At 32.8% G+C, this 14,243-nt stretch overlaps 1 protein-coding gene across 5 annotated transcripts in view; it reads right to left on the reverse strand.

The window, feature by feature from the left end:
• LOC108755110 (histone deacetylase 4) overlaps positions 1–13,566 on the reverse strand; it is a 42,224-nt gene extending 28,658 nt beyond the window's left edge. For all 5 annotated transcript variants that reach the window (XM_018497925.1, XM_018497927.1, XM_018497929.1 and 2 more), the window contains exons 1-2: positions 13,078–13,566; positions 1,171–1,463 (exon numbers count right to left, since the gene is read on the reverse strand). In XM_018497925.1, coding sequence (XP_018353427.1) covers positions 1,171–1,225 — 55 coding nt within the window. In that variant the 5' untranslated portion in view covers positions 1,226–1,463; positions 13,078–13,566. The remainder of the gene's footprint in view (positions 1–1,170; positions 1,464–13,077) is intronic.
• Positions 13,567–14,243: the final 677 nt, after the last annotated feature.

The raw sequence follows: 14,243 nt of genomic DNA on the forward strand, positions 1-14,243 counted from the left end.
TATAATATTTCACGCATGATGATGCGCATGATGTATGTCATTTTATTCTTGTTATTCATATTAAAAAAAGATAAAATAAAGTATAAGTTGAAAGTAATAAGGAGATCTGTGTCAACCAATCAAATTTTGAGCTCATTTGCAGAAATTCACATGACTCATTCACACTGCAAATGAATTGAATTTCTGATTGGTCAAGATTTCAGATCACGTGACGGGACCTCCGCCAATATGCGCAATGGGTCACCTTTCTAATTCCGCACTATGAATGCATATATGAATGAGTATATGAAACGAAAGTGAGGTTATCTTGAGTCTTATATCGTGTCGTAAGTGAAAATTACGATCAAGTTTTAAGAAATGGAGCAAGCACTGTGAGTAATAACGAGCTCCTTTTACACGCAATCCGTAATTATAAGTTCGATCATGCAGTCGGAGTTGAACAAGTCGGGTCTTAGCGCGCGCGCGCGCGCGCGTGTGTGTGTGTGTGTGTACACACACAACGCGAAAAATACTATAGGTATGTAATTGAATCATTGATAAAAGTATACCAATCGACACAGTTTTTTGTGAAATAAATAAATCAAGTAGAAGAAAATGTCGCTCGGCTATATCAAATTAAGGTAATTGTTTACTTTAGCCACGCCATCTCAGAAATCGATGAAATTAGGCTCCCTCAACGCGCGTGTGTGTGTACTTTGACACTAAGAAATGTTAAATATCAATTAACACAAACTATTTAAACAACATAACCGCATTATATTATATTAACACTCAAAAATATGTTACAAAATCTAACACAAAGACTTAAGAGTGGACTGTTTCCAACATAAATACGAAATGCTTTTTAATATGAATATATTGAATATATTGTTAGAAAAATTATATTTCAATGTTCAATACTACATGCAATATTTTCATCTTCGATTCTTAAGCGTAATTAATCTACGCAGATTTCAAATTAATCTCAAATTTAATTTTAAAATAAATAATAGAAGTATACTTGCTTTTAGAGAGTTAAAGTAGAAAAAATTTGCACAAAATTAATTAAATATAACCATATATTTTCTAAAAAACTAATAAAAAAATAAATAAATTTTGAATTATTTAAGTAAACAACTAGAACCTGAAGAAAAATCGATTTGATACTGCTAAGTTCACATTGATACATACCTAGTTGATTCGTGTGGTGCATATTGTATGTGGTAGTACCATAGTCCAGGGCCATATGCCACACTCTAAGTAGTATATATTCACTGAGATATGTAATATTCACTGCGGAGCACCATCCAGATTTCTTTTATTTAACACTCGCAAATGTAGACACCGCGATTATCTTTTCGCCACAAGACGTAGATGCACGTTTCCGAAAGATTAATTATTTACAAACATCACTCTTGTCTTATCAGCAAGATTTTCTCCGCGTTTGTCGCTCTATCGCTCTTTTCACGCATCCAAGAGATGATCTAGAAAGAAAATAAAGAAGAATCATCAATTCATCTGTGACTTATAACAAATCAACGAATATTGTACATAAGCAAAAGATTTTGATAATTATTACAGAGCAGTAAGATCTGCTTTATTGATTATAATATTGTACAATTATGTTTTTTGCTATGATTGCTTCGACTGTTTAACAAAACATTTAGAAAAAAAGAGAAAGCGATTTTTAAGATATATACTCTATGGCTCGTATTCATGTTTTTATCGATATAAATTCGCGTTTCTGGTGTGTGTGTGTATGTGTGTGTGTGTGTGTGTGTGAGAGAGAGAGAGAGAGAGAGAGAGAGAGAGAAATTCAGTTATTTATTTCTGAAATCCATAGTGTATATAACGTGAACTATACGCTAAATGCGTGCTAATATTGTTATAACCGTGTTCTGAATACGAGCCTGTATTCTCTATGCTCTCTCTATATGGTTGATATTTTTTGTTTTGTATTCTATTACAAAAAGCCTCCAGAATTATAAACTTGAGATAACACACATATTCATGTAATACAGTTTGCTTTCTTTTCTTTAAAACAAGAAATTTTATTAATACAATATTTCTGGCAATTTAGTATAAAAATACTTGAGTTTATTTAAATGGCACAAAGTGCGTGATAATTAAAAATAGCAGATCTCGAAAATTTCTTAATTTAATCTACTTGAGATACTTTTTATAATGCAACGAATGTTTTACGTTTTGAATCTTTTATAATTTTACGTAGAATTTACAATTATCAATTAAAATTTGTGAATTAACATAAAAAAAAATTTTGCTATTCAGACATTTTTTCTTAAAATTAGTCATTCTTAATTTTTCCAGTGCTATAAAAGTGTGAACACAGCAAAATGGCATACTGTAGACAACTGAACGCACCTACTGAATCAATATTTACGTACGCTATAAACATATGTTTACATATTCTTAATAATTAATGAAGTATTAAAAATACAAAAAAAAACTAAAATATATCACACATAAGCAGTAGAGTGTGTGTGTGTGTGTGTGTGTGTGTGTGTGTGTGTGTGTGTATTCCGCATATGATACATTCATCAAAAATATTCAGAGCTGATAAAGTCAAATTATGATAATTACACAAATTAAAACAACAAAAACTTTCTGCTTTTTTTTGTAACTGATTGATTTATGCGAAATACTTATATCTATATAAAATTCAATCGTTGCTTTATTTTCTTAATTAAAGTACTTTTTAGTTAAATATTTTAAATATTACTCGTAATATGAGTCAAGTAACATTGTTTTAAAGATTTTTTAATTTTCTTTACAATTATCTTTTGTTTTAATGAGCATTCTTGAAAAATTACATTTGAAAGTCCACAGTATTAAACAGTGACTCACAACCCTAACATAGTCTTCGCAACAGTTTTTACAAGATCTTATAAATTAGTCATTTTGTCATTCATTAAAAATCATATTGAGATCAAGCTCAATATGTTTAAATATTTAAACGATAAATACTGTTAGTTTCATTGTGTCTGTTTCATATAGGGACTTGGAAAAATTATATTATGGATTAAAATTTCGGCCTAATTATCATTATGGTGCGAGACTATCCAATTTTCAATACAGGTATATAATTATCGCAAAACCGAAACCGAAAAAGACCGAAAAGGACTGAAATTTAAACGAACTCGGTAACCATTACAGTAAAAGAACTAACATAAAAAATTTAACCTTAGATTAAGTAATCCGGACCGAAATTTTTCAATCCGAGACTCTGGTTTTATATAATATTAGAGATTTGTTCGCGTCTAATGCTTTAACATGCTTCAACATGCTCCTACTTACTCCAACGCGCTCGTCGGAGTGAGTAGAAACTATCGTAGGAGCTTATTAAAGTATGTTGGAGCATGTGACGCGACAAACATAATACATATCGTAAAAATAGTTCATAATATAAGTTATATTATGCATGGAAGAAAACCTATGCAATGACAGACGACATAACGATATCGAATTGTCGTTAAGAATAACAGAATCAAGGTACTGAATAGCCTTTGAAGAGTTCTATAAAAAAAATCTTAATGAAAGAAATTGCATTAAACTAATATTTTCCAAGTTGCGATTATTTTTTAAATACTAGTTTTTGGATATTCAATCCTATTTTTTACTTCCTCAATCGAAACTATTTCTAAAATGTATCAAAAACCCGCGAGAATTGTTTAAAATTTAACCAAAACTCTAATAAAAAAAGATTTTGTTTAAAAAATGAGAAGTTAAACCTCCATATCGCATTTTCATGCCTTCAATTGGCCGGAACTGTTGTCTAAAACTATCAAAAACTCTAAAACTATGAAAAAATTATGTAAAATTTTGAAAAAATTAATTTTTTTAATAATGGAGGATTAGCTTCGCAGGGGTTCGAAAATCAAGTCTCTACGGTCTCCCTCAGTATATGTATCCGTAATAGAACACTACATTCAATACAGGAAGGGTGTACATGGAGTGATTCAGAACAATCATTTGTCCTTGAAATAGCATATTCCTGGCTTAATTTTAAAACAATTTTTCCTTCACCAAAATTTTATCTAAAGTTTAATTTTTAAATTATAAGAAAAAATAGTTAGCGAATTATGGGACATATACAGAAGGTAAGCAGGGACGGCGCAAGTCATTATCCGTCGTGAGCGATTATGCGGGACGCTAGCTACAATCAGCTGCTATATTATACGCAATAACGCATATACACATACACGAGAAAGAGAGAGAGAGAGAGAGAGAGAGAGAGAGAGAGACATTCATTCATTCTCTCATTCACTCACTTACTCATTCAACTCACTCTTGATACCATATTATGATATCTGATTCGATGTTTTTGTACTGCTATAGTTTGGAAAAGACAGATAAATAATTTCTTTAGGACTGATATAGCAATGAGGTGACACATTTCCACATGACAAATCACACGGAGTGATAAACTAAAATTTTTTTCTTCCATAAAATGTATTAGCATATATCAATTAGGTATCAATATATTGTACATATATATATATATATATATTCAAAGATTTAGTCATGCAATTTATTTTCGAACTAATCTATCGGTTGGTTACTAATTAATCTATCTGTGAAAACTTTTTCCTTCTCTTATAAATTGCAACACTTTCATTCACACACGCGGATTTACTCATGCATTTAATTGCTAAAATTTCGTACTTACGCATTTGCGAACAAATCTATCATCACTTTCAATCGTTACCTCAATTTTTATCATTTGGTGGCTTTAAATTAATTTGAAGAAAAACTCGCGTTATAGCACACGTTACTTGGCGGACTTTTTTCAACAACTTGAATAAGTAGTCAATAGGATTATGTTGGTATTAGCGCTATCGAAAGTGACGCACTTTCACTCGATAGCGTTAGTACTAATGTAACCCTATTGATTACTTATTCAGCTTGTTGTCATCAAAAAGTCTCCGAATGAAGATAATGAGTAAGTAAGTGAATGAGAAAGTGAATGAGTGTACATATGAGTCTCTCTCTCTCTCTCTCTCTCTCTCTCTCTCTCTCTCTCTCTCTCTCTCTCTTTCTCGTGTATGTGCATATGCGTCATCGCGTATAATATAGCAGCTAATTGTAGCGAGCATCCCGCATAATCGCCCACGGCGGACGATGACTTGTGCCGTTCCTGTTACCTTCTGTACGCGTGCCGTAATTCACTATTTTTTCTTATAATTTAAACACTAATTGTAAGGGCCTGCGCACAAATCACAATAGAACAAATATTAGGGGAGCAGGAATAAATATTAAGATTTCCACCTAGCCATGATACCAGTTACATTGAAATACGCGGTTTCTGATCAATTGAAATCTTAATATTTATTCCTATTCGTAATATTTTTTCCATTGAGCGCAAAACCTAAGCCTTCAGATAAAATTTTGATAAAAGAAAAATTGTCTTCGAAATAAGTCAGGAATACGATGTTTCAACGATAAATGATCATTTCAAATTACCCTGTATATACATTCTCTCTCTCTCTCTCTCTCTCTCTCTCTCTCTCTCTCTCTCTCTCTCTCGAAAAAGCGACTATTTATCTATCCACTCACTGAAAGTCTATTTCTCTCGTTGAATAGCTGCCAAGAATCTAAATTCGACGTTGCCACGCCTCCCAGACTTATGTGCCAGTATATAGCAATAAAGGCACACACGGAAATTCGCGTCGCGATTAAAGCGATTAAGTCAATCATCACCGCGACAATAAGTCGCATTCACTTAATAGATCATAACTGTACAACGTGAAATACTTTGTATCATTATTATTAAAACAGAGAAGAATGTAAAAGAGCCATAACTGATAACATAAATAAATATTTTTTTTACTTATTAATTAATGTTATTATAATAACAGAAAATATTATATATATTCTGTAAGATATAATAAAATAATGTTTATTATTTTATCATAATATTATGATAAAATATAATGTTATTTTATTCGCAACTTTGATTATATTATTTTAAATTAAAATACGATATATATAAAATAAGGAATCTGATAAGAAAGATACAAATAAAAAATAAGAATATTATGTGCAATTGATTAATCAGAATGTATTTAAATGCGTAAAAAAAATTAATTGTTAAGCTAATTTCATAATTTGTTACAATTTCTCTTTTGTACCCGCCTTTAAATTTTTTTACTGTATTTTTCACCGAATTAAGCTCCGGTCAGCAAGCGTGTATCAGCTATGCGACGAACCGAAAGAAAGGCAAGGGAAAAATTGATGAGGCTGAAAAAAAAGAGAGGGCTCTTCAGTCATTAGCTATATCAACTCCTACACTTTTTTCGCCTTCGCACACACCACTATTTTCACGATTCCGTGCAAAATTTGCTGCCATTTTGCACATTACATCGCCACTTTTATGTCTATATTTGTCGTTCATATCTATATGCGTATACGTGCGCGTCCACGTGTTACACGTATTCACACACATACATATTCACCTGCGGAACGAGTTCATTTTAAATAAACGTATAAACGGGAGTGGCGAATGTAAATATAAGCTCTCAACATCTCATCATTCATGATACGTGTCGATTATTACTTCTATTAAGTAGGACCAAATTAATAAAATCAAATCTGTTGGAATATTTATGGTATGGAGTTAATAGGCAAATAAATATTTATAATAGTATTTTCTTGTATTAACTTCTACTATCAATAAAAATTTTTTATTTTATGCCATTTTTAGGAAAAAAAAAAAAAAAACGTATCATTGCTAGTTTAATATTAAAAAGATCCTAAAACTGTCTGTATCCAACTAAATAACTTATAATTTTGATATAACAATTACTTTTTTCCTCTTTTACAGATTTTCGTCGAAAATCCTTTTCTAAAATTAAAGTATATGTATTACTGTGTCTGTAAGATGGAGTTTATGTCAAAAAGTAAAAACAACAAAGTAAAAAACAAACAAAGTAAAAAAATTTCGAAATTGATATCTTCTTTATCATTTCTTAGACCAATATGGTGCTCTATAACTGTCACATCGTGACATTTGCTTCATATAAAAGTTGTGTAATGTGTATTTACGAAATAATAGTCCACAGATTAGTAGTTTGCATGAAGAAACAACGTGACGTTCTTAGAATTGAACTTAGACATTATTGTAATACGAAAATTTATTTATGTGCATGATATTGATAGTAGTATGTAGTAATGTGTCAGTGACATGTAAATCGTATGTGTGTAAATTCTACTTATACTATAACTGGATCCCTTTAAGTTAGCAAAACAACATGAGAAAAAAAAGACAAAAAATATGAAGAACTAAATTTATACTAATGTAATACAAAAAGTTAATATATTAATCTATAAATTTATTTAATAAATTAATAAATCTCTCGCGAACCACTAATTGAACTCAACTCCTATCAGGCTCAAGGTAAAGTTTTTTTTTCGTCATGAGTGGAAGCAGTCGCTATTTCACATTCAAGAATTTGTACCACCAAAATGTACAATTTTAAATTTTCTAGAATTATTTGCTCTTAAAACATCTCGATCCCGAATTTATTATTCATTATTTGAATAAGAAAAACTTCATCAGAAGCTTATACAAGTATCAGAAGCTTATACAAGCTTGTATGACAATGCTAGCGCATATATAAAAGTACAATATTGTATATTAAAGCAATTACTGTGAAATGTTGGCCTTAAAATATTTCTAAAATTATTTTCTCTTGAAATATCTCCATCCGTAATTTATTACTCATCAATTTCAGTTAATGCAACCAGAGTGTGGCGATGCTAGCGAACGTACAAAAGTAAAGTATATTAAAACAATTCATTGCTGCACTAACTTTTACCCTAAATGTTTCTAGAATTATTTGCGCTGCAAATATTCCAATCCCGAATTTATTGCACATTATTTAAACAAAAAAAATGTCATAAAAAATGTAATGGTGTTAATACCTATATGACATATGGGCATATGCAAATGAAATATCGATTTGTTTCAGAATATGTAAACAAAAATCAATCGATTGGATTCAAATCAAACAAAAATCTATCGATTGGATTCAAATTCGTTTCTTTAGAATTCGAGCTGAAAATGTATTTTTGTTGTGAAGTTGTCCCCCTCTCTAGTATTTATTAGTTAATAACTTTTTAAACAAGGATGTGCAAACGAAAAATTGATCAGTTTCGGAATATGCACACGAAAATCTATCGACTAATGTTATTTTTAATGCAGTAACCGCGATTTGAATCTATCTGTCAAAGTCGACCGTCCTTTATCGTTACTTTAATCGTTAATAACTTTTTAACTAAACATGTGCAAATGGAAAATCATCTAATTTTCCAAATATGTAAACAAAATTCTACTATAATATGCTTTTTTCAATTTTCTAATTTGCTCGCAGTTGGGAAGTTAGTGAGAAGTTACTTCCCTAACATTTTTTTTAGTGACTCTTTTTTACTGGAAGTGTGCAAATGAAAATTTAAAATGTGTATACATGTGCAAAACGATAAATAATCAAATGAGTTGTAGAAATTACTATTTTTTTTTAACGTTGAGAACTTTACGACAATCTGAGTTATGGACAGACCTGACTTAAAATATAGGATTGAAACATTTATATTTTATGTAATAGATTTTTTTTTCAAAATATACGAACAACTAGCGTCAGGGTCTTATATAAGTACTCTATATTTTTTTAGATGTGCATAATGATATTTCTTGTAAAAAGCAAAAATATTTTTATTTTAATATTGCGATATAAAGAATTCTTGAGATGTAACCAAATTTTACAATTATTACATTATAATTATATAATACATATTACGTAAGTCAACACTATATGATCATATACAAAGTATGATGCTTTATGTTAAAACAAATAACTTTTTTCCTTTTACAAAATTGACAAGTAGTTTTTGCAGAAGAGCAAATTAAAGTTATAACAATTAAACGCAAAAATTGTTTACCGAATGTAATTTTACAGAAAAAAGTTGTTTGTTTTAGCATAAAGTATCATGTTCTGTACTCCGAATGCGCGAATTTCTGAACACCCTGTATATGTTTATCCTGTAAAGATGTTTAATAATAAATCTGCTATAGATGCAATATTCCTGCTAAAGAGTAAAACAATTTTTCTTTCATGAAAACGTTGAGACAGTAATATTTTATTAGTGACTAAACATCATAAGTTTATCTAATGATATTACGCTTTTTTTTACGGAGTCAAACAGAATCAAATTTTGCAAATTCTTCAAATAAACTTTAGTCATATAAAATAGACAAAAATTGTATAAAACCTTATGTAGACACTTCGTTTTAATTAAATACGAATATTTTCTGATTTTATAAACGTTATTCTCTAAATTCACAAGTATTTTTTAAAAATATCTTAAATTTATTTAAAGCAGATTTTAATTCGATTTCATGTATTTATCGATTGCAAATATACATACATTACAAAATTTTGATAATGGGGTGCCACAAATACAACGAATTTATCGAAGATTTCAATATTGCGCACTCGCAGATCCACTTAACCCAATTAAATTGCATATCTGAACATGCTACTATTGGTCCAGTAATATAATCTGCGTTGTATACAAATATATTGTTAGTTATATAAAATTAATAGTATTACTACACGAGTTGCGTACGAAATTAATTGTATCACCTTGTCTGTTTTTGTAATAACAAATAAAAGAGAGTCTATCTATAATTAAAGTTTTTTTCAATTCAAAGAAATGTTTTTTGCTATACGGTTAAAGAAAAAATTTCTTCGATTTGAACATAATTTCTTTAAATCAAATAAATTTTTTTATTTAATTTAAAAAAATAATGTTTAAATCAAAGAAATGATATTCAAATCGAAGAAATTTTTTCTTTAATCGTATAGCAAAGAAACATTTCTTTAAATCAAAGAAACCTTTCTCTGGGTAAAGGAGCTCGATTATGATTAGTTAATATATTTACGGTTTTTATGATAACTAATTTTTTGATAGAAAAACTAAACTTCTTTTTACGTGTGATGGCCTGAAATATATATTGCGTATTGTGATATTTCGATATACGATGCAAAATATTATCTACGGATTTTCGGCCGGATAAGGTTATCGAGATATTATAATCATCCATGACCAGCGCAAATGTCAAACGACTTGTTTTCGGACATGTGAAGACGCATGCGAGAGAACCTTTATGTGATGGCGAAATATTCTTATTTTCAATTCTACGCGTGAACGTTTGATTCGACAAATATGACATTGTCCCCGTCGCGCGTCATGTCGCACGATGCAACTCGTGCGTAAATCTTTCTCGATGCTCATACCGTGTCGTTTTCGTTCGTTGACCGCTGCACTGAACGACGGCATTCTCTATACGATGTGACGTCTGGAATAGACAGATTGAGCCGAATCGTTCGATAGCCACGTCACGGATATATAGCCGCTCTTCTATCCATCCGGTATAAAAATGCTGATTCTCTTTATATTCGACAATGACCAGCGTAAGTCGCCACTCCACCATGATGTTTTGTTTCTTTTCATTGACGCTCGATATGTTTGTAGACGTAGAAATTTCTCATACGCATTCGCGCGAATAAAAAATATATAAGATTTGTCCGCATCTCGCAAGCTACAATAACCTCTAGTATGGTTCTATAGCTCCGAAGCTTCTAGTCATTCCAACGAACACGTTGGAGTGAGTAGAAGTTATGGTAGCAACATGTTGAAGCGGACAAACACATATACAGGGTGTCTCATTTCAAATTATGTATTAATATTTCTTAAAAACCATGATAGGAAAAAAAATGTTTCAAACAAAAGTTGTATCATTTAAAGGGAGACATAAGGAGATATCATTGATTTGATGCTGGGTGATGTTAAGGTTAGATCAAAGTTACTTTAAATTTTTTTAATGAAATCTTCCATTTTCGTTACATATTTTCGTAGCTTACCTCGAGAGCTTTTCAAAATAATAATAAAATATTTTTTCTATAAGTACTTTACGAGTTATTTCTATAAGTACTTTAAGACTTGAAAGTAATACCGGCATTAACATTTCCGACCGATGGCCAAAATCTCTTGAATATTGTTCAGCATCATGATCTAGTTTGTCAAAATCAAGAATGGAGGTTGTTCCTCTTATTTTTATTTTTACATAAAAACGCTTAGTCGACTTCTGTCAAGCTAGCAAGATAAAACAAAGCAGAATCGCAAAAGGAAGAACCTTTTTGAATTATTTAGTGCTTATTTTGTGCTAATTTGTATTATAAACTATAACTTTATATTACATACCATTTAGAAGAAACTTGTGGTTTTGCTAACTTAATATAAAACCATCAGGACTATATAAAAAAAATAATAATAAATAAAGGAAGAAATGCAAAGAACCGAATTTGTGCTATCAAAAAAAGTTATTGATCCATTTCTTAAGAATCAATCCCGAGATCAACTCCTAATTGAAGTTAAAAATTTAAGTTAAAAATGTAACTTTTTACATATAACTCGGTGACAGATAAGTAACGGAAACGTTTCTATAACTAACTGCACACAATTGTTATCATAGACTTTTTTAAAAAACGACATAATAATTTAAAAAATTATGACTGTAATGACCATACCACACAAACTTGCATAGCATAACTGTATGCATAAAGAAAATTATCCAATCGTATTTCACGTTTGCCTTTATGACAGAAATGTGATTGAATGGCCCTAATAGTCACAAAACAATAATGGGTCAACGCGCATTTTGGGAAGATATATTTATGCATAAACTAGTACACAAATTTAACTTCGAAACATAAACATAACGTCTTCTTTTCGTTCAGTGAAAAACTTCTTCATTTACTACGTTTCATACTTTTTCATACTACTTCATTAAGACAGAATATTAAATATTTAAACCAAATTATGCAGATATTTGACTTTAAGTGACTCCTGATGAGGCACACCAAATTTTCGGTACTTTATTGGAGAACCATTTTAATTTTATCCAAAGTATTATACATAATCAGGTTATAACTTCATCAGTTTTCTCTATTGTTTACATCCAATTCATAAAATCAATCAGTCTGGTTTGACTTGTTTAATAAATAATCGACTGCCACGCACCTACTACCAACGACGCATAAGCGAGCGATCGACTTTGAATGTGGGCGTCGCATACAACAGGTGTTTCCTGCGTGCGGAATGTTTTCCAGCTATCCGAGAGGGCAGCCTCTCTCTCTCTCTCTCTCACACACACACATCGACTCTCTCTCTCTCTCTCTCTCTCACGATCAGATCGTCGCAGGTGTACGTCGTGTTTACGCTTCCAACACGTGTATTCCTGACACACACATTATTTAATGACAAACACGATTTTTTCTCTATAATTTTCACGCTGTATATGGATTTCGTATTGAACAAATTCAAGCTCGGAAATCGATCGATCGGTTGGAATGTGAATGCATCGCACGTTGCATCGTTGTTGAACCTTCCAGCACTCGCGAGGCATTGACGCCTCGTCTTCCCACGGAAAAGATTGAGAAGAAGCGTATTATCGCAGCACGCAAAACAGAAACGCCCTGCAGTCTGTTTTCGTCGATGAAATTCATTAATATTGAATACCACGAGCTATACGATAAAAGCGTACTATGGAGAAAGAGAGAGAGAGAAAGAGAGAGAGGGAGAGAAGGAAAGGGAAGGAGGGAGGAGCAATGAGAGAGAGAGAGAGAGAGAGAGAGAGATATGGAAGGAAAGAAAAGAGAGGTGGGGAGATGCGTCTTTGCTTTTGCTGGCTTTGTACGATGTATACTGTCAACTGTATCTATCGAGCGAAAGATACCCGCGCCCCGGAATGCACAGCGACGCAAAAAGACGTGGGTTGTACGGAGCGCGCGCACATTATCGGAACACGCAGAGAGACAAAAAGACATAAGGAAGACGATCCGTTATAGAATCTCGCATCACTCCTCTTATCCACTAGCAACGACCCGTCGCTGCTTCGCTCATTACGACATCGCTCCTCGCGAAATCGCGGAAATATGGCTGCCGCGCTGGCAGCCACAATCGCGTTCCCAAACGATCGCGCGCAAAAAAAAAAAGAGGACACAATTTTTCTCCATTTACCTCTCATGCGGTGTCCGCTTCGGATCCGTTCCCGTAGTCCCTCCGCTAGGCGAGTTCAGGTGCTACCACACGTATGAGAAAAGTGGAAAGAGAGAGGGAGAGAGAGGGAGGGATAGAGAAAGAGAGAGAGGAAAGAGAGAGAGAAAGAGGGAAAGATAAATCCGACGACACTCGAAGTCACCATAGGTCGTGTCCAATGTTTCTCCGTCCTATCTTATCAGCGACGAGGAAACTATTCCGCACCGCACAATCTCACACACGATCGATCACGCCGATAACGATTGCGGACAACGACGACGTTAATACCGAGATGCGTGTAAGCGCGATAGCGTGCGGATGCACCGCCGCGGTTACACCGACGATGGCGAACGACGCGCTCGCGGCGACGATCGCTGGCACGCGGGACGAAGGTCGCATCGGCAGGCACGAGAACGGAGTCAACGGAGCGATCGAGCAATAAACTGCGGCAGCGAAAAGATACACACCACACGATACGCAAAGGGATACTACCATGCATCGCGCGTCGCGCGGCCGTCGCGGCCGCGTCGTAGTCACACACGTCGCACCTCGCCACCTCTCTTCTCTCTCTCTCTCTCTCTCTCTATCGCTCGCTCGCTCGCGCGCGCGCGCGCGATTTCCGCGCCGCCACGCGGCCGTTGTCGCAGATTCGATTATTTATAGACATTCAGCATTGTTGTATCCACGCGTTCCCTCACGTCTCAGGATCGTCTCTCGCGACGCCGGTGCCCATGCCGCGAGCAAAACTCCGGATCGTCTTTCGCGACGTAATGTCAACGTTATAATACGTCGAGTAGTCCAGGGAATATTGGTGAGATTGGCAAGTAAAGCATTATCGCTAATAATATTGTACAATACGAATCTAATCCATATTTCATAGAGATTCACTATTATCGAAGAATTAAAAAATTATTCAATCTTATTATATTTGCAACTGATATTTGCTTATTATATTTGTACTTAGACTATACAAATAATTACAGATTTCTAACCTTAACTTCTGAGATTTATGTAATTGTCGCAACAAACTTGAGTTGAATTCATCTTGTTGTTATAATGTGATGATATCACAGTTTATTATTAATTCTTTCTTTCTTATTAATTAATTCTTTCTAATAATGACATTTATTAATAATTATAAATAAAGT

The sequence above is a fragment of the Trachymyrmex septentrionalis genome, unplaced genomic scaffold, assembly GCF_001594115.1.
Source record: "Trachymyrmex septentrionalis isolate Tsep2-gDNA-1 unplaced genomic scaffold, Tsep1.0 scaffold83, whole genome shotgun sequence".
Taxonomy (NCBI): Eukaryota; Metazoa; Arthropoda; class Insecta; order Hymenoptera; family Formicidae; genus Trachymyrmex; species Trachymyrmex septentrionalis.